Below are 26287 nucleotides of genomic sequence, written 5' to 3'. Positions count from 1 at the left end.
GGCTCCAAGGCAGAAGAGTGGTAAGGGCTAGGCAATGGGGGTCAAGTGACTTGTCCAGGGTCACACAGCTGGGAGGTGTCTGCTGTCAAATTTGAACCCAGGACCTCCCGTCTCTCAGAGCAATTTTAAATGACAATTTTATTCAGATTGGTCTATTTAGATTATCTTCTTGTTTCATCAGTTTAAATATTTTATATTTTTAGGTTCTTGAATTCGTTTTTAAAGGAAATTTTTATTGATAGCCATTGTTTTTACATTACCCACATTTCCCACAAACAATGCATTAGGATTTTCTTTTCCATACTCTTCTAACATTGATTAGTTCCATATTTTATAATATCTGCTAGTCTTCTGGGACTGAGATACTGAATTTGTTGTATTATATGGTTTTTATATCGCTTCCTTTTCCATTCAAGCAATATATCAATTAGAATTTATTGTGCATATGGTATAAGATGGCACAATAAATCTAATTTTGACTGGATTGCTTTCCAAGTTTCCTAATAATTCTTATCTAATGGGGAATTCTTTTCTAGCTAATTAATGTTTTTAGGTTTATTATATGCTTGGCTATTAAGTTGAATTATTTCTGATTTTTTCCACAATTCAAATTTATCAGCAAAGAGCTATGTATGGTGGTCTATTAGTTTTTTGATTCCCTACACACTTGTTATGAATTATCTTTTCTCAATTCTAATTTTGGTGATTTATGACATCTTCATTTTCTAGAGGAGAAAACCCAGGTCCTAGGAGGGGACTGGCCCAAGTACACACAACAAGATAGTAACAGAATCAGGATTATAACCAAAGGATCCTACCTCCTAGTCCACTGCTCGAGTATGGGAGAACTATTGAATCTGATGTGTTATTAATCCTCAGAATATCAGAGAAAATCTTATTTAAGTACAACATTTGTCCACCATTTAGGATTATCCATGCCACCTTATTCCTCTACCATCATAGAGAACTAAGTCAATTGCATCCTAATAGGACATTTTTGACTCTCCAGTTTCTCTGCCTCTAAGCTTTCAATTCAGTCCTGGGCTTCGGTCTCCTCTCAGAAGGCATCCTGGGTCTCAGGGCATTTAAGAGTTTGGGAACCTAGAATTGTGGGGCTCTGAAGATAGGAGCTTCCCCAGAGGAACAAGAAAGGATGATGCTGGATCTTTCTAGAGTTCCAGGATTAGAGAATCATATAGTCTCAGAGCTAGAAGGGATAGCAAAGATCATCTAGTCTAGTCTCTTATTCCATATAAGAATCTCCTCTAAAATTTTCCCAACAGAGAGTCATTTAACCTCTGCTTAGAATCATAGGATCAGAATTTAAACTTAAAATGAACTTTAAAGACAATCTAATCTATCTCCTCCATTTTATAGATAAAGAAACAGAGAAAAGAAATATATATTCCTAGGGTTGAAAATGAAGTAGAGGTAAAGTCAGGATTTAAATTCAGGTCCCTGAACTCCAAATCCATTGCTCTTCTAATCTGAAAACTTCCTGTATTGGAAACTCATCATTGTCCACAGCAGTCCATTCCATTCTATCACTGGACAGTTTTGATCATTGAGTAGCTCTTCCTCATTTTGAGCCCAAATCTATATCTCTGTAACTTCCACCCATTTTTTCTAATTCTTTACTCTCTGGGCCCAAGTAGGGGGACCAGGGAACAGTAATCATGCCCCCAATAAGTCTGCTCTTCCCCATATTAAACAACTCTCATTCCTGCCAACTGGGGCAAGGGGTGAGGGAGATACACATATATCTTTCAAGGTTGGCACCAGCATGCCTTGTCCTTGTCTCTTGCTTTTATCCAGAGCCTCAGGAAGAAAGCTGGAGAAATTCACTGTCTCTGTGAATGTGGCTGCGGGCAGCGAAGTCACCTTTGAGTTGACCTATGAGGAACTGTTGAAGCTGCACAAGGGAAAATATGAGATGTACATCAAGGTTCAGCCCAAGCAGCTGGTCAATAACTTTGAGGCAAGTATCCGGTGTGGAGATGTAATTTCAAAGGAAAGCAAGGGCAGGGAGGGCAGAGCTGATGCCCAGAGGCCATAGAGGGACCAAGGACAGGGGCATTTCTGCTGGTAGACATTGGGCATGGGACCTGGGCAACCCCAGAAGGATGCATTCAATTGGAGCCAGGCACAACTCAAGTTCATGGGCAGAGAACTCTTATTTCTAATGAAGAGCCAAAGGGACCAGGTGAGTACCAGAGATAAGTCTTCCAGACTGAGATCCAGAACATATATACACAGTGTTGGTTCTCAGGTAGATGGTAAGGCTTTTTTTTTAAAGCTTATTCTTAGGAAAGGACCAATACTCATTTATACTAAGGTGTCAGTGCTTCCCAGGTGTATTCACAGGCTAACAGGAATCAAAGCTAGATGCATCATAAGATTAGAAGCCAGAAGGTGCCTGAAAGATCACATAGTCCCAAATTCCCATTTCCCAGGTGAGAAACTGAAGCCCAGAGGTGTGGCCACACAGCTAGCAAGTAGTAGAGCTAGAATTTGAATTATAAATTTCAAAATCCAGGGATATTTTAATATATGTATGTACCTAGATGCATACAGACATACGTATCCACACACATGTATACTTATACAGATAACTATCAATCTAGCACTTTCACATACTCTGTAATATGGTGATTCTAAACCTCATTTTGCAGAGGAGAAAACTGAGGCAGAGAGACATTTAGTGCTCATAGTCACATAGCTAGTTAGTGTCAGAACTGGAATTTGAACCCAGGTTTCTTTTCTCCTTGTCAAGTGCTCTTTTCATTATCTTATGCTGTCTTTGACTTCAAGGAAGAAGTATGAGATTCTAATTGCAGAATTTTAGGCAATAATCAGTCTGCAAGGTAGATCTTTTGGAGAGTATCCAAGTCTTTCTCATTGTTTCTGGAACCACACTCATTTGGCCTCGTTTCTCACCACCTCCTCTCCTTTCCTGGCATTGTAGATTGTGGCAGACATCTATGAGCCCCAAGGGATCAAAGAGCTGAATGCTGATGTTTCATTTATCACCAATGACCTGATGAATGTCCTCACAACATCCTTCTCAGGAAAAAAGGTACTATAGAACATTAAGTGCATGAAGAGTACACGGCACATCCATCTATCACTGTATCTGTGTTACCATGAAGATAAAGGGAATTTCAGTTCGGGGAATGAGAACTCAGAAACTTTTTTCACAGCATAAATTATAGGCATGATCTGCAAAGGGCAAGGTTAAATAAGAAGGTCTCAAGTAACCTTTGTAAGGTCATGCAAAGAATGGATGAAAGAAATGGGTCCAAAACTCATCTTCTAACTGCTGATCCTGTTTTTTTCCTTTTTTTCCATTACATCTATCAACTGACTAGAATTCTGGGATTCCAGAATATCAGACCCGGAAAGCATCTATCTCAATTCTTCCATGATGTAGGAATCTACTCTATGATTTTCTCAGCAAGTTGCCATGCCTTGCTTTTTTTTTTTTACTCCAGAGGAAATGGGATAATTCTCAGTGTTAGGGCATTTCTTCTTCTATTGAACCAAAGTGAACCCCCTTGGAACTTGTATCCTTGTACCATCATCATGCAGTCTGAATACAAAATCATTGGCACCAGCTCCCGAGTTCTGGGACTGGTATCTTTCTAACATTTGGCATCACCTGACAGATTTGACTTCCTTCCTCTTCAGGGCCATGTATCCTTCAAGCCAACTTTTGATCAGCAACGCTCATGTCCAACTTGCTCCACTTCTCTCTTGAATGGGGACTTCATAATAACGTATGATGTGAACAGAGAACAGCCTGGGAATGTTCAGGTAAATTCAGACTGAATTCATATAGCCTGTTAAAGAATCACTTACAAGGTGGAAAACTGAGTGTGGTTCTGTGCCCATAAGTAGGATGATCAGGAAAGCTCCATTATGGATGGAACCATAGAGTTAGGTTTCGAGTTTGGCCAACTTTTTTACCTCCCAATTGTAGCTTTCCTCACTCACTGATGAAGGCACCCAGGTAGCTGAATCTTCCATGAATAATAATATTTTCTAAGGCAAACTGTTTACACTGGGTTCATTCCCCTAGAGGGAATGAAAGAGATAGCCAATCAATAAATCAACACAATTTTATTAAGTGCCTGCCAAGCACTGAACTAGTCACTAGAGACACAAAGGCAAGGGTAGAAATAGAAGTCCCTGCCTTATAGCTTACATTGATTTGGAGGAGAAAACATGCAAATAGATAAATATATAAAACATAAATATAAGGGTTTTGGGAAGGCAGATGGAAGTGAAGGCATGAACAGTAAGAGAAATCAAGCAAGTTATCATTTTAAAAGGTAGCTCTTGATCTGAGATTTGAAGGAAATCTAAAAGGCAGAAGTGTGGAGGAAGAACATTCTAGGAATGGTAGATGGGAGATGGAGGATAGTGTGTGTATGTGTGGGACACTTAAAATGTTAGTTTGACTAAACCATAGAGTGTGAAGGGAAGTCATATATAATAAGCCTGGAAACAGTGTCCTAAGGTAGCATGTGAAAGACTTTAAAATGCCAAAGAAAAGTTTGTTCCTACAGGCAATAGGAGCCCTGGAATTTAGAGTAGGGGAGAGTCTGCTTTTTAGGAAATAACTTTGGCATAGATTTAGAGAGAGGAGATACTTGAGTAAGTGATACTAATTAACAGACTATTACAATAGGCAGGTGAGAGGTGATAAAGACCTAAATTAGGATGGTAACTATGTAAGTAATGAGAAGGGAATTGATGCCAAAGATGTTGTAGAACAATGAGATTTGGCAACTAACTGTGCTCTGTTTTTGTTTTTCAGGTTGTCAATGGCTACTTTGTGCACTTCTTTGCTCCCCAAAACCTCCCTGTAGTGCCCAAGAATGTGGTCTTTGTCATAGATGTCAGTGGGTCCATGTCTGGTCGAAAGTTGGTCCAGGTGTGTGATCATTCTATAGAAAATGCCATAGGAAGGAGAGAACAACACAAATGTGAAAATTTTGTAATTTATTGTGGAGCAGGAAGGGAGCTGGGTCAAGGGAACTGTTAGGGACATTTATATCTTCACAATGAACCTGGAACATTCTTGACCAGGCAGATGACCTACTCCAGTAATTGGGGAGCAATAAGATTTTGGTCTTCTCTCTTCCTCAGATGGTCTCAGAATCTAAGAGTTGCAAAAGAGTTCAAAAGTTCTCTAGAATCCCCCATATCTGAATACAAACCCCCTAAGCCACATGGAGACCCCCCAATGACTCATTACTTATTGAGGCAGGATTTTTAGGATGTTCTTTCCTCCTTATTTCAAGATTAAGGTATTCTCTACAAAGATGGAATCCATCATTTCTGATTATGCCCTCTGGGACCAAGCAGAATAAGATGGTAGAGTTAGTAGTGTGTTGAGTCAGGAATAGCTGTGTCCAAATCCAGCTGTAGACATATCCTTAACTCACATGCAAAATGAAGGGTTTGGACCAAATTGTCTCTAAGATCTCTTTCAACTCTAAATTTTTGAACTTTATATTTATCTCCTTCTAAATTTCATTTTTTTGGATTTGGTCGATCATTAAGGCCAATCAAGTTTTCTCTAAATCCTAAGTTTCACTCAGATCATTAGTCACCTGTCTCAACTTGTGTCCTCTACAAAGTATGTCATCTATGCTTTCATCCAAATAATTGTTAAAAAGGTTGATCAGCAGAGGACCAGGGACAGGCATCTTAGATATTCTATTCTAAATCTCTTCCCCTTAACATTGATCCATTTATCTCTATTTTCAGGGCCAAGTAATTCAAAGAGTGCTTAATTTCAAGTATATACTTATCTACTAGCCTATTGACCCTATAAATAAAAAAAAAACCAAGATTACTCTATCATGTCCTTTCTTGATAGGCCTGTGTTACCTCTTATTGATCACTTTTTCCTTTATAAGCCATATCTTTTTTATCTTTTTCTATCTTCCTTTCATTTCTTCTATTACTCCCTCCCTCCTTCCTTCCTTCCTTCCCTCCCTTCTTCCTTCTCTCCCTCTTTCCTTCCTTCCTTCCTTCCTTCCTTCCTTCCTTCCTTCCTTCCTTCCTTCCTTCCTTCCTTCCTTTCTTCTTTCCCCATCTCTTCTTTTCTTCCTTTCTATCTCTCTCTTCTTTTCCCTTCTGAACTTTGCCAAGATGTAAATCTCACTAGCCTAGATTTTAAACAATCTATCTTCTTCCTTGAAAATCAAGATATTTGTCTGTCTGTAATCTTTTTTTAACTCTTAATTTCCATTTTAGAATCAATACTGGGTATTGGTTCTAAGGCAGAAGAGTGGTAAAGGCTAGACAATGGGGTTTAAGTGACTTGCCCAGGGTCACACAGCTAGGGAATGTCTGAGACCAGATTTGAACCCAGGAATTTTCATCTCTAGGCCTGGCTATCAAACCACTGAGCTCCCTAGCTGCCTCTTGCCTCTACTCTTGAAGGATTTCCTTCATCTTCTATGATTTTTTTCTCATCACCAACAAGGACTTGGCAACCACCCTTCCCAGTTCTTTGCTAGTATGGGATTTCAGATTCAGATTTCTTTGAACCTTGTGACTAACATCATTAAATTCAGTTGGGAGTTCTCTTATGCTTTCTTCACTTATCTTAGGCTTTAATTCCTGCTCCTTGTTTTTTATCTTAGCCTTCATTTTCTAAAAATTCTTCCTCTTTCCAAAAAATTAAGAGAAAGAACAGAAACCAAAAAGAGTTGAGTAGTCCTACCTCCCCTCTCTGTATGCATGGTCATCAGTCATTCTCCCTAAGCAGTTTTTTCTTTGTTCACAACTTTAATGATAGAATGAAACTAACAACTCCTCTCTCTCTATCTCTGCCCTGTACATTTCACCATGGTTAGGAATCTCTGGGACCTATGGTTTTAGAGAAGCGCGCGCATCTCAATGGCAGGATTTCCCATCACTGCTCCACTGCTGGAGCTCCTGTTTCCACATGGTTACTATGTTAAGAATAAATACTACCATATCTTGGCTCAGACACTTCCTAGTTGTATGACTCTGGCCAAGTCACTTAACCCTGATTGCCTAGTTCTTACCACAATTCTGCCTTGGAACTACTATGCAGTATTGATTCTGAGACAGGAGGTAAAGGCTTAAAGAAAAAAGGAAAGACTACATCTTGTCTGTTATAGAAGGAAAGAGAAGGGAATACCCCCTCCTTTTCTTTGATCTTCCTTTTTTATTTTATAATTCATAATTATAACTGAAACATGACCTTAAACTTTGTAAAGTGTTGTAATACAGGAATGCATTTTAGTCTTACAAGAAGTCTGTGTGATGAATATGACTGTCCTCATTGTTCAGATGAAGAAACAGGTTCCTGGATGTTAAATACCTTCTCCAGAGTCACACAGCCTAGGAAATGGCAGAATTACGATCAAACCTAGGTTATCTTGATTCCAAATCAAATCTTGATCCACCAAGTCATCTTGATCCTGACATTTTAAAGAGCAGAGCCACTCCTTTGGACCTAGATAGCTGTTTCTCATCCTTGTGTCTTTTAAATAAATTTTAAAAATTCTCTCTCTTGCAGACAAAGGAGGCACTTTTAAAAATCTTGAGTGATGTGAAAAAAGATGATTTCCTGAATTTTATCCTGTTCAGTTCAGATGTGAGAACTTGGAAGGAAAATTTGGTCCCAGCCACTCCTGAGAACCTCAAGGCTGCAGAAGAATTTGTCCACCAAATTCAAGCCACAGGAGGTAAGAGGCTGTTGGCACAGCTGTCCAGTTTCATGGATGCTACCCCACCCCCAAATTCCCCTTTGTCACCTTATCATCCATCATCCAGATCCAAGTGGGACTTGGCTTAATAGCCACAATCATCTCTGAGAGCTGAGTCCTGCTGCCTCCAGCTAAAGTAGATCTGGCTTGGGTGTCTGATTGGGGTTTGGGCTTTGAAGGATCACTCTCTTGCCAATATGAATAATATAGAAATAGATTTTGAACAAAGATAAATGTATAGACCAGTGGAATTGCTTGTTGGATCTGGGAGGGGGGAGGGAAGAGGGGTGGAAAAGATCATGAATCAGGTAACCATGGAAAAATATTCTTAAAAATTTTTTTTATTTAATTAATTAATTTAGAATATTTTTCCATGGTTACAAGATTCATTTATTGCTCCCCATCCCCTCACATAGCCAACATGCAATTCCACTGGGTTTTATGTGTGTCATTGATCAAGACCTATTTCCATATTGTTGATACTTGCACTAGGGTGATCATTTAGAGTTTACATCCCCAATCATATCCCATTGATCCATATGATCAAGCAGATGTTTTTCTTCTGTGTTTTTACCCCCTCACTTCTTTCTCTAGATGAGGATAGCATTCTTTCTCATAAGTCCCTCAGCATTGTCCTGGATCATTGCATTGCTGCTAGTAGAGAAATCCTTTACCTTCGATTGTACCACAGTGTATCAGTCTCTGTGTACAATGTTCTCCTGGTTCTGCGCCTTTCACTCTGCATCAGTTCCTGGAGGTTGTTCCAGTCTTCGTGAAATTCCTCCAGTTCATTATTCCTTTGAGCACAATAGTATTCCATCACCATCAGATACCACAATTTGTTCAGTCACTCCCCAATTGAAGGGCATCCCCTCATTTTCCAATTTTTTGCCACAACAAAGAGTGTGGTTATAAATATTTTTGTACAAGTCTTTTCCTTGGTGATCTCTTTGGGGGTACAAACCCAGCACTGGTATGACTGAATCAAAGGGTAGGCACATGGAAAAATATTCTAAATAAATAAATAAAATAAAATTTTAATTTAATTTAATTTAAAAATTAAAAAAGAAAAAAATAATGTAGATCTGGTTAAGCTTAGGATTCTGGGAAAGCAGACTATGCTTCCAGGCTCAAATTCACTCAGCCAATCAGTAACCATGGCCTGACTTCTGTATGATCTCCTAGATTCAATAGGCAACCTTTTAATAACTGAGAATTATTTTAATGTCTTTTGGCTCCCTTCTGGAGCCCCATATCTCCTTGAGTAATGTATATAGAGAGAGCTAGTTATGGAGAAACAAAAGATACGGGGGGTAGGTAGGTGGTTCAATGGACTGATAGCTAGGTCTAGAAATGGAGGTCCTAGGCTCAAATCTGATCACAGACACTTCCCAGTTGTGTGACCCTAGGCAAGTCACTTAACCCCCATTGCCTCCACCTTAGAACCTAGCCTTAGAACCAATACACAGTATTGATTCTGAGATTTTAAAAAAGAGAAAAGATTGAGATAGAATGATATGATAGAGTTAGACAGACCTTGGATATCCTATAGTCCAGGGCTTCTTAATTGGGGTACATGAATTTGTTTTTTTAATAATATTTTGAAAAGTATATTTCAGTAGAATTGGTTTCCTTTGCCAACTCTGTGCATTTTACTTAATGCACTTAAAACATTTTTCTGAAAAGGAGTATCCATAGGCTTCACCAGACTGCCAAAAGGTCCATGACAGTCATACAAATGGTTAAAACTTCTAGACTAGTTCAGTCTTCTCATTTTAAAGTTGAAATCATAGTCCAGAGAGAGACACTTTTCCAAGGTCAGGCAATGACCTCGTAACAAAGCCTGGTCTCCTGATTCCCCAGTCCAGAACTATTTTCACTGCACCAAATTGCCCTGCTTGAGTCTAGAAGTAGGAAGTTGAATGAGTTCAGAACTTTAATGTTGCCTGGGTCACCCAATGATGAATGGGAAATTGGCAGATATACCTGCCTCAGGATAGATCTCCCCTGGATTCCTGGTTATAGACTCTAATTTTTTAAAACCCTCACCTTCCGTCTTAGAATCAATACTGTGTATGGGCTCCAAGGCTGAAGAATGGTAAGGGTTAGGCAGTGGGCATTAAGTGACTTGTCCAGGGTTACATAGCTAGGAAGTATCTGAGACCAGATTTGAACCCAGAATCTCCAATCTCTAGGACTGACTTTCAATCCACTGAGCCACCCAGTTGCCCCCCTCTAGACTCTGATTTTTATAGAATCTACTAGCTATCACCAGGTTGGGCACTCAGGAGAGTCCCTAAGGCTGGAAAGTACTTGGCCTACTCATTCCTCCTTGCCAGCATTCTAAGATAATAAGGCAATGGTCAGTCAAAGAAGTTTTTAAGGGCCTTTCTTATTTAGGTCCAGCACGGGTTTAATCCTCACCACTTAGCTTCTCTTTAATGAAAAGTCCTCTCCTGTTCCTCCAGCCTTCTAATGTTTCACTCATGGGCACCCTTGGTCAAGAGAATTCAGATGCTTTGTTGCAGAGCCATTGTTGGAGACAGCTCAGAGACTATATCAAACAACTAATTAATCAATAACACATTTATCAAGCACCTACTCTGTGCCAGCCACCATGCTAGGCAGTGGAGATACAAATACAAAACATAAAACAATCTCTACTCAAAAGGAACTTACATATCCTACTGAAGTTGGGCATCTTTCCCATATTCAAAGTCTATTTGGTTTGTCATTGACTTGTTTCAATCATGACTGACTTTCTGTGGCTCCATTTGAAGTTTTCTTGACAAAAATACTGGAGTGGTTTTCTATTTCCTTTTCCAAATCATTTTATAGCTGATGAAACCAAGAAAACAGGATTAAATGACTTGCCCAGGGTCACACAGCTAGTAAGTGTCTGAGGCCAGATTTGAACTCAGGAAGATGAGTTTTCCTGATCTCAGCCTGGTGCTCTATCTACTGCACTATCTAGCTGTTCCAGAGTCCTGCTTTTGCCACTCATTCATTATATGATTTTGAAGAAGTCTTTTTCTCAATTTGGGCTTCATTCTCCTCTATAAAATGAAGGAAATATTCTCACTAAAAAGCAAGGTGATAAAGAGGAGAGAGCATTGGGTCAGGAGACTTGGGTTTAAATCCTGCCTCAGATGCTAGCTAGTCAATCATGGACAAGCCACTTGGGCTCTCGGTGATCTAATCTGTGGAATGGGAATAATAACATTTGCTTGACTCGGGGAGTCACAGCTTTCCAGGGGCACACTCCTAAGAGAACACAACTGAGACCTTTAAACAAGGGACTCATTTGAGTCTTTCACTGGATCCCAGGTCCCTCTGCTTTCTCACATCATCCCTTCCCAAGGGGCAAGCAGATTCCCAGCCATCCTCTGAGTCATCCCCTGTTTGTCCTTAAGCTTTCTAGAAGCAGGTGGTCCTCTCTTTGTTGACCAGCCAGATGCGGTACCTTTGTCTTGGATGGGCTATGCTTTCCTAATTCCTCATGGTTCTTTCCACACAGCCTCCTAAGTGAGTCAGTTTTTCTGAGTAATAGTAATAACAGTAATAAATTTCTAAGTAAGAATAATAATAGCTGGTACTTGTAGCACTTTAAAATTTATGAAGCCCTTTATATTACATCATCTCATATTCTCAGAGATTATAACCTGCTCTTTGCTTTCTGCCCCTGAAGGTTAGGTAATGTCCTCATCAGTGCCCATTCTAGGGAACTTCTGGTTAGATTTCTCCACCAATAAGCCTTCACAGGATCTTCTACTGTTGTATCTAGAAATGTCCTTGGAACTTAGGCAAGATAGCTGAATGGATGAATGAACAAATGAATGAATACATCTTAAATCTTTGAAGAAAATCCCCTCGATCTTCACTAAATCAAATCCTTCCCTCTACCACAAGTTATTTTTAATTATTTTTTCATTAATAAGCATTTTTTCTCTTTCTCCCATACCCCTGGAAAAAGAAAACCTTTGTTGCAAATAAGAACAATGAAACCAAACAAAAAGCATTTGGGATTTTGTAGGTATAGGTAGGATGTATACCAAGGCAGATCACATTTCCTTCACTATTTTATCAATGGCCTTCAAGAGTTGTTTTGGTCAAAAAAAGTCCTTCATTCTGTGACCACCCTGATGATGAGATCATCTGAATTTAACTAGACTGTTGCTCAGGACACAGACATGAACTTTGTTACCAGGTCTATTCTCAAAATCTTTCCAAATGGGTAGGGCCTGCCTACCCTCTTGCCTCCATGACCTGATGAGAGGTCAGTGAAAGATTTCCATGATATCCTCCTCTAGGGTAGAACAATTACCATCTTAGTAGTGCCTCACACTCATGGGGAATTCTTACATTTTTCCAATGCTGTTACCCATCCATTGTTGCTTGGGATCCTCACAATAGCTCTGTGAAGTAATTAGGTGTGAGGAGTGTCCTTCCTGTTTTATAGATGGGGAAAAAGAGGTTCATAGAGAGTAAACCTCCTCAGAGAGAAGACTGATGGCTGTGTGATTTATTAGTAGGGTTTGGAGGCAGATTCCAAGTCTTTTTAGGTGATCTATCCATGCAAAGGAGAAGCTCATGGCTCTCCTTCAATGGAGTTCTGTCTGTTTGTCTGTGCCATAGGAACCAACATCAATGACGGTCTTCTCAGGGGCATTGAGATGGTGAATAAAGCTCGAGAGATGGGAACTGTCCTTGACAGAAGTACATCGATAATCATCATGCTGACAGATGGGGAAGCCAATGTTGGTAGGTGACTAAGCAACAGAAAAAGTGAGAGGAATGAGGGACAAGGTGGTGAGTGATGGGGAGAGCAAAGGTACTTCCTCCTGTTGGGAAGAAGTTGTAGCTTTGTGGTCCTGCAACTCACACCTCAGAGTTGGGAAGAGGACTTAAAGTGAGCCAAAAAAAAGAAAATCATTTGGGATTGCTCCCACCTCTTCCTACCTCTTTTGTTTCCTCAACTCCACAAGCTCAGTAGCTTATATCTCACTCATGCATTCTGGGTAGATGAATTTAATTGTTTGAGAGATGAAACAGATCCCCTGTTTATCTTATCAATCTAAAAAGGATTGCTTTTCATGTCTCTTTCCCCTACCCTTAAACCACCCCATTGTGTCCAACTCTGAACCCAGACCTGACTCATCTGTACTCCCTCCTGCAGGAGAAAGCAGAGTTGAAAAAATCCAGGAGAATGTGAGGAATGCCATTGGAGGCAAGTATCCATTATATAACCTTGGCTTCGGCTATGATGTCAACTATAACTTCCTGGAAAGGATGGCTCTGGAAAATAATGGGGTGGCCCGACGAATCTATGAGGACTCTGATGCCAACTTGCAAATGCAGGTACCAGTTAAACTCAACATTAGTAACAAATATTCCCCCTGCCTCTAGCCTTTTGGGAACAAGAAACAAATCATTTAACATTTCTAATTTCTACTTCTATTCTTTGATTCGAATCTTAATGTCTAAAATTCTATGTAACTGACTTCTAGTATCCTACAATTCTAAGGTACAAATCTAGTATCCCATTATAGGCAGAATAGCATAGGAGTCAGAGAGTTACCTAGTAATTAGGACCGGGCACTGTATATTACAGTTGAGTTGCTATTCTACATCAGTGGTGAGGATTTTTACACTGAAATCTCCCAACAACAATTAAATCATAAGCCTGTGCCCAATCTCTGTCACATTCTTCCCCCCACCAAAAGAAGACCCCAAGACTAATTCACACCTCTATATTCTTTCATTGCCATTTATAGGTCTAAAATTCCATGATTCATTCTTCTAAGATCTACAATTCTAATTTACAAGTCTGAAAGTCCGTAATTCTAACTTCTAGACCAAAGATTCTATGATTTTCAACTTTTACCTCAAACATTCTATAATTTGAATTCACAAGCCTGGACTCCAATAATCCTACCTCCCAGTCTAAGATTCTATGATTATAATTTCCAAGACGTTTCCAAATTGTTGGGAGTTCCTTGCTGAGTAGAAACAGGGAGGTCATGGCCTGTTGGGTTTCTCAAAGGAGCTCTTCCCATTCCAACTTCTTAGCAGGATTGCTATTCTAACTCTTCCTCCCCTATTTCTCGAACACAAGGCCATAGTTTCTCTCCCTTGTGTGGTTAATAGCTATTTCCTTTTCTGGTTATTTCTAGCTTATGTTCTATGTTGAAAGGGTGGGTAAACTTATTCTCAAATCTTAGAAAAAAACAAAACCAACAAAAAAGTACAAGTAACAGCCAAAGGCTATTCATAAAACTGATAACCAAATCAAGATTCACATATGAGGCTTCAGATTCCTTTAATGTAAACTGAGAGGTTTGGAGTTAATAAGTGTTAAGGACCCTTCTTCTTCTATCCCTGATAGTCTGAGAGACTCAGTGAACCTGCCCCAAGGTCCTAGTGGTCAGGAGTGACCATGTCCTACCTCTTGTGTTTCTCAGGGTTTCTATGATGAAGTGGCCAATCCATTGCTCATTGATGTAGACTTGCAGTACCCGCAGAATGCCATCAGTGACATCACTCAGAATAACTACCGGCATTTCTACGAAGGCTCTGAGATTGTGGTGGCTGGGAAATTGGTGGACTTCGATACAAACAGCTTCATTGCTGATGTGAAGGGACATGGTGTGAGTCTTTGTCTAGTTTGGGGGCCTGGTTCTGGGCTCCTACTCAGCAAGGAGATTGTCCTACTCTGGCATCTGACCCGGGAAGTTTGCCAGCTTGGGGTTTGGTGCTTAAAATGCTTTCTTAGGGATGGCATAGATCCCAGCGTCAGGATAGTGGTTAGCTTCATGAGCATCTCTCCCTTAACTTCCTCCTCTAGAAACTTAAAAAGCCTATGCCAGTCACCTCTCTGGGTGAAGTCTGAAAAAGTACAGAAGTACTCTGTCTCCATAGCGACCTCTGTAAAGTAGACATAGTAATATGTTCCATCTAATTAGGGGGCTGGCAGGAGACAAGAGTTAGCACTGATGTGTATTTTCTAGGGTCCTGATCTTCTGCTGAACACAACATGCCATTGCCCCATTTCTGCCAAGGCTGAGATCCTCCCTTTTATCTTTTCCCCATTCTCCCCAGGCCTTAAATGACCTGACCTTTACAGAAGAAGTGGACCTGAAGGAGATGGAAAAAGCCCTTGAGGAGCAAGAATACATCTTCGGAGACTACATTGAGAGACTCTGGGCCTACCTCACCATCGAACAACTCCTAGAAAAGCGGTAACCCCATTCACATCTCCTTATCTCCTTATCACATCCCTGGCTCAGCATCTCTCAAGACTCTGAGTTCACTTAGATAGAGTCTGATCTTTGGAGCCTCCCTTATGTAATATTTATTGGGAAAGGAAATGGGAATTGGAAAACAGGGGGATAAATGGGAGGTTTGTAGCAGGTAAGGAGGAGTTAAGGGGAGAGGGAACACTGCTTGTTGAAGCAAAGGAGGGAGATGCCACCTGCTGAGAGGAAACAACAGGGGTACGATAAGGACTGTTTCTTGTAGAATGACTGAACTGAAGTTCAGCTCCCTCTATGACCAGAAAAGATAGTCCACTTATCTGACTGCGAATTCAAATAATATAAAGTTTAATAACCGGTTGGAATTGGAGTTTTTTCTCAGCTTCAGACTTGAGACCAGGCCCCAGAGGCTGGCGGAGGGTTTGTCCCACTCCCGTCTACTCTATATCAGTCCAGTTTTGTCTAATTCAGAATCTTAGCAGTAGACAGAGAGCAAACAAGAACAGATCTAACCTTCAGAAGCCTGTGTCTTCTGGCTGAACCAAGAAGAACATGCCACTCCAGACTGGGCTGAACAAGCTCCTTCCTCCTCCAACACCAGGAAGCAAGTCTCACCCGCCAGGAAGGAAGTGCTAGTCACAAGACCCAACTGCTACTCCCAGTTGCCCCTTCCCCCACAAACTGTTAGTCTAGTTTCCTTTCCACACTTAGAAGGTCAATATGGTCTTTGCCTCATTATGCCAAACATTTACTCTGAAGAAAATCATTAAATACACCTTGTGTCTAGGTTTATATAAATGTTTTTAATAAGATCCCCAGTTCCTCTCGAAGCACTCAGGGGAACACATGCATATAAGTAGAGGACAGTTTTTATATTGCCTTAAATAGAATTGAGATTTAAAGGGTTCCTGGATACCAATAAAGAGATATAGAAAAACCAGAAAGTCCTCACTGTAGCCCATTGGCTCCCTGTAGAGGGAACTGAACTTGAGGTTGCTCGCAGACCAACACCAATTTTCTGCTGAAATTTCTCTCTTCTGCAAAGTCCTAAACAGTCTCTTCCAGATTCACAATGCTACATTGTTATTTGGATTAAATCAGAAGACCGGACCTGCACCATCCAACTAAGTCACTATAATAGTGGAGTGGCAAAGTCTTCAAGCTTTTGCTCACCTATATCCTAGTTTTAAGCCCCTTGCTTCTGCTTCTGTATCTGTAAGAGCCATGTAGGTAATGCTCTTCTTTTTCCAAGACCCATGCCACTAAGTATCTCTTTCCCCCCCTCTAGAATCCAGGTCCCTAAATTCTTGAACTTGGAACTACTTCCAAGACAACCCCCAAGGCTAGCACCACCCAAGAAATCTTCCTTCTCTGGCCAGAAGGTCAGATTCTGGAAGTAGACTGCCTAGGAAAGTTCCCCTCTAATATCGAGGCACTTGAGGATATCATTCATCATTATCCAATCTCCTGGGTCACACGGACTTAGTGTTTATAGCACCCCTGTGTTTCTTTCACAATGCATTCTCTAATGGCCCCAGTGAGGAATTGTACACATCCACAGAATCTGTTTACCATCATCCCTTCCCTTTTTCTCCTGCCAGGACTAAGGTATAGCCGTAACTCTGCTCTTCTATGAAAAGGGCAAAGGTGAAAAAATGTCCCCCCAAACCTGTTAGTGGTCTTTATTGGGCCACTTCACAGAGGTGGCTCCTCTTTGACATGAAAATCATTTGGGGGCTTAGCCTAGGTCACTAAAAATCAAGCAACTGTTCTCTTTTGTCCTTTTAACAAGGTGACAATGGATAATTCATACTCTATCTTGGGACTTGCTTTTCTAGCCCTAGACAAAGACTTACCACTCCATAAACTTATCAAGTTGCCTGGGGGACCCCCCTGCCATTACTCTTTTATGCTATATGGTTTGGCAGTACAATCCAGGACTGATCTTTGTTTGACCATCCTCTTGGCTAAGGCTTCCTCAGTTCCTCAAGTGCCAGATCTCTTACCTTCAACCCATCTATGGCCCAGGATGGAACCCAGTTGGTAGGAGCTGCACAGACCTAAATTGACCTTACTTGTTTGGCTCAGTGTTGGGAAATTTGCTTTTTGGAGCTAGTCTTAAACTGAGTTGAGGTTCACAAATCAACTTCTAAGGGCAGCATCTTGACTATTATTGTCTCTATGCCCCCTTCTAGTTATTTCAAAGCATGGACACTGTAGCTGAGGAAATCCCTAGTGGTCACTAAAGTCCCTAACACATCCCTGAGTGGTCACTAAGAAGCCATGACGGATGTGGTCTCAGAGAATTTGAAGTCTTATGTATAAACTGAACTTCCACAAATGAAATGACTGGAGAAGGGGAAAACAGGGAACTGTTATATTAGCATTGGAGTAGCATCTGTCCAGAGAGTTCCTCTCTTTGCTCACTCCCTCACAGGAAGAATGCTCAGGGGGAGGAGAAGGAGAACCTGACAGCTCAAGCTCTGGATCTGTCTCTAAAGTACCACTTTGTGACACCACTGACATCCATGGTGGTCACCAAACCTGAAGACAATGAAGAAGCAGAGGCCATTGCAGACAAGCCTGGGGAAGGTAAGAGATCATATTTTGCAAAGACCTCAAACCAAAGGGACCAGGAGGATGGCTTGGGTGGAATCAAAGTTCAGATAGGCAGGGAGTATTCTTTTTTTTTTTTTAAATATATTTTATTTGATCATTTCCAAGCATTATTCGTTAAAGACATAGATCATTTTCTTTTCCTCCCCCCCCCCACCCCCCATAGCTGACGCGTAAGTCCACTGGGCATTAGATGTTTTCTTGATTTGAACCCATTGCTTTGTTGATAGTATTTGCATTAGAGTGTTCATTTAGAGTCTATCCTCTGTCATGTCCCCTCAACCTCTGTAGTCAGGCAGTTGCTTTTTCTCGGTGTTTCCACTCCCATAGTTTATCCTTTGCTTATGAATGGTGTTTTTTTCTCCTGGATCCCTGCAAGTTGTTCAGGGACATTACACCGCCACTAATGGAGAAGTCCATTACATTCGATTATACCACAGTGTATTAGTCTCTGTGTACAATGTTCTCCTGGTTCAGGCAGGGAGTATTCTGCAGACTGAAGATAATAGGTTATAGTGCAAAAGAGTACTGGCCTGGGAATAAGAAGCCCTGGGTTCAAATCCCTGTGGTATCACAAATTCATTGAGGGACTCTGGGAAGATTATTTGACCCCTGGGGGGCCTGTTTCTACCCCATGCAAAATATGGGCACTGGACCTGGTGACCTCTAAGGTCTTGGTTCTAAGCTATATCCAGTCTGAGTTTTTCCATTTTCAACAAAAATGAATCCTATCTTTTGATTCAAAATTTGGGATCAGTAACTACCTTGGGTTTCTGTGAAGTGACCCCTTTTGACTTCTCTTTTTTCTTTTCTCCCAACACTTGACTCGCTGGAAAAACAGAAGGTAAGTCTTCAGACCTGCTGTTGACTGGAGTTTTCTAGGGGATCGTGGGGAGTGGGGAGGGAGGGAGAAAGAAATAGGAAAACTTCTCCAAAGCAATATAGAGACTTTCTGAGCCCCTGTGCCTTTTTTCCCCTCTGGGGCCATACCCTGTAGCTTCAGATTCTCTGGCATTGCCAAAGGTGAAATGAAATATCAGAGGACTCTGCTAAGATGCTACTCATTCATATTACTCACCTCTGTATGGTGATGAAAGGAGCACAGTAGGTCAGAGGGGACTTCACTTCTAGCCTACTTTTGTCAGCAATTTACTTTGTGGCTATGAGTGAGTAACTTTCCTCCTTTTGGCCTCAGATTCCCCCTGTAAAATGCCCTACCCTTTTGACTCCATGGCTCATTGCCATGCCCTAGGGAGGTAATGGATATGAAAAAGCATTGGCAAATGTAAGGGATTATTTGCCTTCTTTCCTGCCTCCAATATAATAATTTCATGCAGTAACAACATGACATTCACAGTCCCTTTTGGGCAATTAGTCCTGCTCCTACCCTCTCTCTCTATAGTACTGTTTTAAAGGGGATCCCAACTGCCTTCCCACCATTTTCCAAAGTTTAGCTCTGATGATATGGTCGAAGATCCTCATACTTAGAAAATTCAGACAGGATTTTGACCAAGCATATCACAGCATCTGCGTTATGGTAGGAAATCTGGTTTAAACTATTGAGTTTGAAAGGGAAGAAACAGAATGGTTCTTTTCCCCATATAAGGTAGAGGCAACATAGTAAAGTGAGGTGATTCCTCATAAGGAATTGTTTGAAGTTAGAAGATCTGGGTTCAAAACTGCACTTACCAGTTACATAGTCAGATCTTAGGCAAGTCACTTAATCTCTCTGATTTGCAGTTCTTTCATCTTTAAAATGAGGACAATGATATTGGTACTACCTACCTCATAAAGTAGTTTTATAACTTTAGGGCTGTAAAAATATGAACTATCAGTTTTCCTCTCAAGACTACAAGCCTCTAAAATCTTTCCATTGGGGTCCAAGGGCAAGAAAAAAAGAAGTGCAAGTAGATATTTCCCATAGGCTTTAGTGATGGAGAGACCTTAGAGGTAGTTGAACCCTTTCATGTTACAGGTGAGGAAACTAAGGCCTAAGGACATTATGGGACTTATCCATGGTTATTCATTAGTCAGAGTGAGGAGATGAACACAGGTCTCAACACCAAAACTAGAGCTCATTTTACTGTCTCTCTTCTATACTGTCTCTCTACTTTTAGGGTCTCACCTTTAACAGAGATACTCTTGCTCCAGTTGCCTAGTCTAAGTCCAAACTTTGAAGGGATTAGAGAGAGAGTCCAGGTAGATAGAGGCCATGGGCTAAAGGATAGACTATGAGACCTGGAGTGAGGCTCTAAAAATTGCTAATAGCTTCTTATCTTTCCTTTGCAGTGAAAGCTGATCGCATCACGCAAACCTGTGAGTATCCTATTCTAGAAGGGTTAGGGCTAGGATTAAAGAATGATTTTTCTAAAAAGTAACCAAGGCTTTCTAGATTCTATCAACTGAAGATTGGATGGGTGGGAAGACATATGAGCTATCAAAAGATATTTCTCTTTCAAAGTCTCATTAAAAATTATGTTTTCTTTTTTTAAGCATCCAAGTCTGGGCATTAATGTCACGTTTCTGGCTGGGGCCCAAGTCTTCCTTATTTAATACTTTTGTTTTTATTTGTGTCTTTTCAGATGCAACCCAACTCAATTACCAGCCTCCATCCACACCCTATTACTTTGGTGAGCCTCAAATCTTGAAGGCTTTGACTCCATCACCAGCACCAGCAAAGATCTTCTGAAAAAAAACTTTTCCTGCCTTTGGTCCAATATGAGAGATCCAGGGACTAAGGAGCACATACACAGAGAATTAGTGGAAAGAGTCTTGGGGGAAGGGATAATGTTGGAGAGGCCGAGGGAGAAGGGAAGATGACTTGAGGCCAGAGATGGATTGAGGAATGTAAGTAAAGGGGAGAAGTTCTTGGTTGGAGAGCAGAAAGAGACATACAGAGGGAGAGGAAATTGTAAGCCCAAGGAGAGCAACCTTGAGGAAAGAGGTTGAGAGAAAAAGATGGCCCTTGGGAAAAGCTGTAGGAAAGAGACCTCATGGGATGACAAGAAGGAAGATTTGGGGTGAGAGGTCTTAAGGATAGGGAAAACTGATGGAAAAAGAAGATGAGCCAAGGAGAAATTCTGAGGGGAGATGAGGAGAAGGTTCAGAAGGAGGGGAAAGAAGATGAGGGAAAAAAACATTGATCAAAGATGCTGGAAATGGTTCCCTCTGATGAGAGGCATGTAAGAGGAAGAAAGTCCTGGAAAAGACACCTGGTAGGGAGAGACTAGCTCCCTTGGCTGAGTCCTCCATAGCATTTTGTATCTCTTTCATAGCAGAGAGTTCCTATGGGGACCCATTAAATTGTGAGTCACCTTACATGAGACTGGAAGCTCCCTAAGGAGGACAACCAGCTGGGTATTATCATTTCTCATGTTCATTATGAGGCACAGTGTCATGCATGGACTAGGCCATCATGTTTGTTATTATATAGAGATGAGGGAGTCAAAGAGTCATGGAAACAAAGTAAGAGTTGTAAAGAATCCTTATGTGAAAGGGAGGAAGAGATGGGAAAAAGAGAAGAAGGAGGAAGCCCAGAGAAAGGTCAAAGAAGAGGGAGAAGAGAGAGAGAGAGAAGCAAGGAGAGATTCTGATATTAGATCTTAGGTTAAATATAAAAGGAAACATGAAGCATCCCCCCACTCCCAATATCTGAGTAAATAATGATAATAATAATATTTATGTAATGTTTACTATGTGCCAGATGCCATGCTAAGCACTTTGCAATTATTCTCATTTGATCCTCACAACAACTGTGAGAGGAGGTAGGAACTATTATTATCCCCATTTTACTGATGAGGAAACTGAGGCAAACAGGTTAAGTGACTTGTCCAGGATTGCCCCGGGAGTCTCTCGAGCTGAATGTGAACTCAAATCTTCCTGGCTCTGGGCACAATGTTGTGTGTACTCTTGCACCTCCTGGCTAAAGACAGAGGTGAACCAAAAGCTGGCTTGCCCTGAATTACCAGTGTCCCCTGGTTGACCACACCTCTCTCCCTTTCCATGAACGATGTACCTCAGTACCTTCCTGGGCAAAGTCAGAAAGTAAACCCTCTATAGGGTCTTTGATGTCTCGGTTCAAATCTCATCTCTGATTGACTCTCAGACTTGACTTCCCTATGTGGAAAATGGGGATAAAAATACCTGTAGTGTCTACTTCTCAGGGTTGTTGTGATGTGCCCTGTCCCTCCCAAGTACCTAACCCACGTTCTATTTCCCATTTGCCTGCAGTGGATGGAGACCCACACTTTATCATTGAAGTGCCCCAGAAGGAAGACGCCCTCTGCTTCAACATTGATGAGAAGCCGGGGGTGGTGCTGAACCTGATCCGGGACCCAGACACAGGTGGGGGCTGAGGCAGAAGAAGGTTGGAGATGGAATGGCCATATGCAGGCTTTGGGGATGATCCCTAGGAAGACTGTGGAGGGGGTCAGCAGTGTAGGATTATAGGTTTAGTATCAGAAGGGACTTCAGAGGTCATCTAGTCCAACCCCCTTACTTTAAGAGGAGGAAGCTGAACCCTGTGGGGGCTAAATAAGATGCCAATAATTATACTCTTTATAAATAGATAAATATTTACAAGATGTGAATAGAAAGATTTATGATATTAATAATAATAATGGCTAGCATTTAGCAAGGTTTTGGACTTTTCAAAGCTCCGTAGAGATGTTATTTCACTTGATGTTCTCAGGGTCAACCAGGTAGTGTCAGAGACAAGACCGAAGCCTCAGGTCTCCAACCCTGGACTCAGCGCTTTTTCCATGGGTCAGTCTGGGGTCTAGATTAGAGGTCAGTCAAGGGTTAGGGTTAGGGATAAATTTGTAGCCAGTCAGTCGATAAACATTTATGAAGGACCTTATGCTAAGCACTGGGGATATAAAAATGAGCTCAAGGTTTTTTAAGAGCTCACAGTCCAATTGGAGAAATGATATGCAGATGACTTTTACAAACAAGGCCAAGATCAGATATCAGTTTGAGGCCAGAGTTCGGGTCAAGTCTATTGTTGGAGAAGAGTTAATACATCTGATCAAATGCTGAGAACTTTGGATCACTCACTCATTCTCCTCATTCCACTGTTGTCCAGGGATCACAGTTAATGGAGAGATTATTGGAGAAAAGGAAGCCAGTTCAGAAACAAAGAATAGAAAGACATACTTTGGGAAACTTGGGATCATTGACCCACGAATAGACTTGAAGATCGAAGTGACAACACAGAAGATCACCCTGTGGAGTGGAGGGAGAGGGAACAGCTTTACCTGGATGGACTCAGTCATTATCACAGAAAATAGGTAATTGAATTTTCCAAATGGCTCAGAGGCTGGCCTTCTAGAAACACTGAATTATGCATGTCAAAAACCTGTAGATTATAGAACTTTAGAGCTGAAGGAGCCCCAGATATCATCTAACCAAGCTTTCTCACCTTACAAATGAGTAAACTGAAGCCCAGAGAGGTAAAATCACTTACCTAAGGTCTACAAAGCCACTTTTCTTTTAAACCTTTACCTTCCATCTTAGAATCAATACTAAGTATTGATTCCAAGGAAGAATAGTGGGAAGGGCTAGGCAATTGGTGTCAAATAATTTGCTCAGGGTCACATATCTAGGAAGTATCTGAGGCCATATTTGAACCCAAGGACTCCCATTTCTAGGCCTAGCTCTCTATCCACTGAGCAACCCTAAAGGGCTACTTTTAGGAAATTAGGACATTAGGAAAATAAATTAGGAAATACTTCCCAGTTACACTCCAAAAAACAATACAAATAGAAAATAGAGCCATTTTCAGAAGGGTTTGTAGAAATTCCTGGAGAGCAGATCCCTGAGTCACTTGGGTGTCAGAGAATGAGGCCATTCCCCAAACTCTTAAACTGTCTCTTCAGAGACAAATTGAAAGGGGTGGCCCACAGGAACTTTTCTGGTTTTGACAAAAATGATGAACAAAGTCATAAACTGGAAAACAATAACCATAATAACATCAGCAACAACCATAGCATTAATAATGTATAAATAGAAATTTTATACCCCTGAACTACATTACCCAGCATCCCTTTCCTTTACGTCCTGACTTTGTGTCCTTAGGTTTGGGAAATAAGTTTGCTGGAAACGCCAACCTGGGGGCTTCTCTGAGGGTTCTGCCCTCTCTCCATGGTATACAGTCTGAGATGCTTTCTCTTTACTGAAGCTATTCTTTCCTTTGCTTCAAGTTATTATTATTAAATCTTATAAAAATAATACTTGGAGCATTTGAACATTAATTTTTAATCTTACAATAATAGCTTCCTACATTTATACATTTTCTCAGCTAGAATCTTAACCGAGACTCACTACAACCGTATGAGGTCCTTGCAATATCATGAAGCCCAGAAGGATAAAGGAACCATGTCTAAACGAGTCAGCAACAGAGATCAAGTTGTCTTCTGACCCCCAGACCAGACCTCAAAAAATCCCTTTACTCAATTAGTTGTGTACCCATGTCATATGCACAGTGAATATTTTAACTCTAAATTGATCTCAGCAGGTTGCCAGGGATCTTATTTATATTCAGTTTTCACCTTTAATTCAGGGCTGTTGCCTCCTCAGAATTAGACTTCAGAGAGTATCTGGGGACAATCCCTCTCAATTTTTGTTTTTCAGTTTGTCAGTGACCATCAACAGGAAGAAAAACATGGTGATCTCAATTGGAGATGGAGTCACCTTTGTGATTGTCTTACACCCAATGTGGAAGAAACAGGACTTCCTTGGACTATACACAGTTGACAGTCACCGGATGTCAACACAAACACATGGACTACTGGGTATGAGTCTGAACATATGTTAGAGCCAAGATCTTTAACAGTTTTTGCCTCATGGTCACCTTTGGCAATCTGGGGAAACATGTCACCTTTTCAAAATGATGTTCTTAAATGCATAAAATAAAATACAGAGGATTACAAAAGAAATCAATTTTGAAACATAGTTATACAAAACTATATTTAAAAAAAAATATATATATATAAAGCTGACAAACCTGTGCTTTAGGGGGATCCAAGGACTTTGAATTTCATAGAATTACCTGTTATTACTCCCAGTCTTTACAAGTAATTAAAATAATGATCACATAAAAGTCTTGCTCCTGTGATTCATCATGATGGACTCTTAAAGGTTATGTCAGTATGTCCCAAGTTCTGAAAAGTTCTACTGAGCAAGAGAGGCTTTGATACTGACCCACTGTTGGACTGAGCTTAGTCTAACCTATCTGAGTTTAGAAATGTTGGTTGACCACCAAATGATGACTTTTTTTTTCAGCCCCAGCAACCCATGAAAACTATCTCCAAAAATGTTGAAAAGGATTATAATTGTCATCTGTAGAAGAAACAGTCCTTTGCTAAAATCACAGATCCCTCAAGTATTGTCATTATGAAAGTAACACTATTTTTGGAAGAATGTCATTTGGAACAATACCCAAATAATAATGGCAATTATGATACCACTTAACATTTGGATAGCGCAGTATTTTCCTGTGCACTTTCACAGTCATAGTTCACTTGATCCTCATTACACCCTGGAGAGCCAGATAGGGAAAACATTGTTGCCTATTTTATAGAAAGGAGTGAAGTCACACACACAGTATCAAAGAGAGAGACATGAATATAGAGATCTGTTGCCTCCTAGGCTAGTGTTTTATCTAACATATTAAAATGGACATTTTAGGGAGAACAAGTGTTGATACTATGAACTTTCTTTTTTCTAGGACAATTCTTCCATCCTTTTGACTTTGAAGTTTTTGATGTCCGGCCAGGTTCTGACCCCAAGAAGCCTGATGCTACAATGATAGTGAAAAATAATAAGCTGATAGTTACCAGGTAAATAAGATCTCCCCAAAACCCAGTTTTCCTGTGGATCCTGTGTATTTCTGGTCTTCCACTTGGGCCACACAAAATTTACTATGAGGTTCCTAGGTCACTATTTTCATGATTTAGGGGTTTCTTTGGGGGTTCTTTCAATAAGAGAGGTGGGGGGGGACACATGTCTGGATCATGCAAAAGTTCAAGGCCCAGGACCAATGTCTAGGGCCTCACACTTCTGTTCTTCTACCCTGGCATCAAGCCTACAACATAAGATGCTCTAAACTCCCACCCAGGACAGATCCACTTTTCCCTGTGTGACCCTGACATCTTAGAACCTTGATCATTTTTTCTAATTAATCATTTTCCCCCCTAGGGGCTCCCAGAAAGACTATAGGAAGGACTCAAGCCATGGTTCCAAGGTCTTCTGCTGGTTTGTCCATGACAATGGATCTGGGCTGATTGATGGTGTCCACACTGACTATATTGTACCTGACCTATTCTACTCCAGTCCAAGTCACTTCTAATCAGGCAAACAGACAAAAGACTGGTTTCCAAGAGAGCAATAAAGAGTGGCTTGATCTTTTGTGTGCTGTTGTAGTCTGTGAAAAAAAGGGGCTAGCCCTGATGGAAGTTAGAAATTTAAATGCTTAGAAATAGAGAATTAAATGGAAAATACAGTAGAGAATAGAAGCTACATATACATCCAGAGCCAGAAAATTTCAGAATTGGAAGATACCTTTAATTTGCTTTATGTCTGAATAAGAATTTCTAGGATAATATACTCAACAAGCAAGCATCTCATTTCTATATGAAATTCCCCCTAGGAAGAGGGGAATGTTGA

The 26287-nt window shown here is 40.7% G+C and overlaps 1 protein-coding gene across 1 annotated transcript in view; it reads left to right on the top strand.

The window, feature by feature from the left end:
• Positions 1-26029, top strand: part of ITIH3 (inter-alpha-trypsin inhibitor heavy chain 3) — a 33753-nt gene extending 7724 nt beyond the window's left edge. The window contains exons 5-20 of the mRNA XM_056804904.1: positions 1816-1978; positions 2966-3076; positions 3688-3813; positions 4820-4936; positions 7565-7733; positions 12390-12515; positions 12931-13112; positions 14216-14401; positions 14853-14992; positions 17445-17599; positions 20206-20253; positions 21854-21967; positions 22707-22911; positions 24254-24414; positions 25350-25461; positions 25820-26029. Of these exons, the coding sequence (XP_056660882.1) occupies positions 1816-1978; positions 2966-3076; positions 3688-3813; positions 4820-4936; positions 7565-7733; positions 12390-12515; positions 12931-13112; positions 14216-14401; positions 14853-14992; positions 17445-17599; positions 20206-20253; positions 21854-21967; positions 22707-22911; positions 24254-24414; positions 25350-25461; positions 25820-25970 (2266 nt within the window). The 3' untranslated portion in view covers positions 25971-26029. The remainder of the gene's footprint in view (positions 1-1815; positions 1979-2965; positions 3077-3687; positions 3814-4819; positions 4937-7564; positions 7734-12389; positions 12516-12930; positions 13113-14215; positions 14402-14852; positions 14993-17444; positions 17600-20205; positions 20254-21853; positions 21968-22706; positions 22912-24253; positions 24415-25349; positions 25462-25819) is intronic.
• The last annotated feature ends 258 nt before the right edge of the window (positions 26030-26287 follow it).

The sequence above is a fragment of the Monodelphis domestica genome, chromosome 7 (assembly GCF_027887165.1).
Source record: "Monodelphis domestica isolate mMonDom1 chromosome 7, mMonDom1.pri, whole genome shotgun sequence".
Taxonomy (NCBI): domain Eukaryota; kingdom Metazoa; phylum Chordata; class Mammalia; order Didelphimorphia; family Didelphidae; genus Monodelphis; species Monodelphis domestica.
The sequence above is the reverse complement of the archived record's forward strand: the minus strand, read 5'-3'. Positions and strand labels throughout refer to the sequence as shown.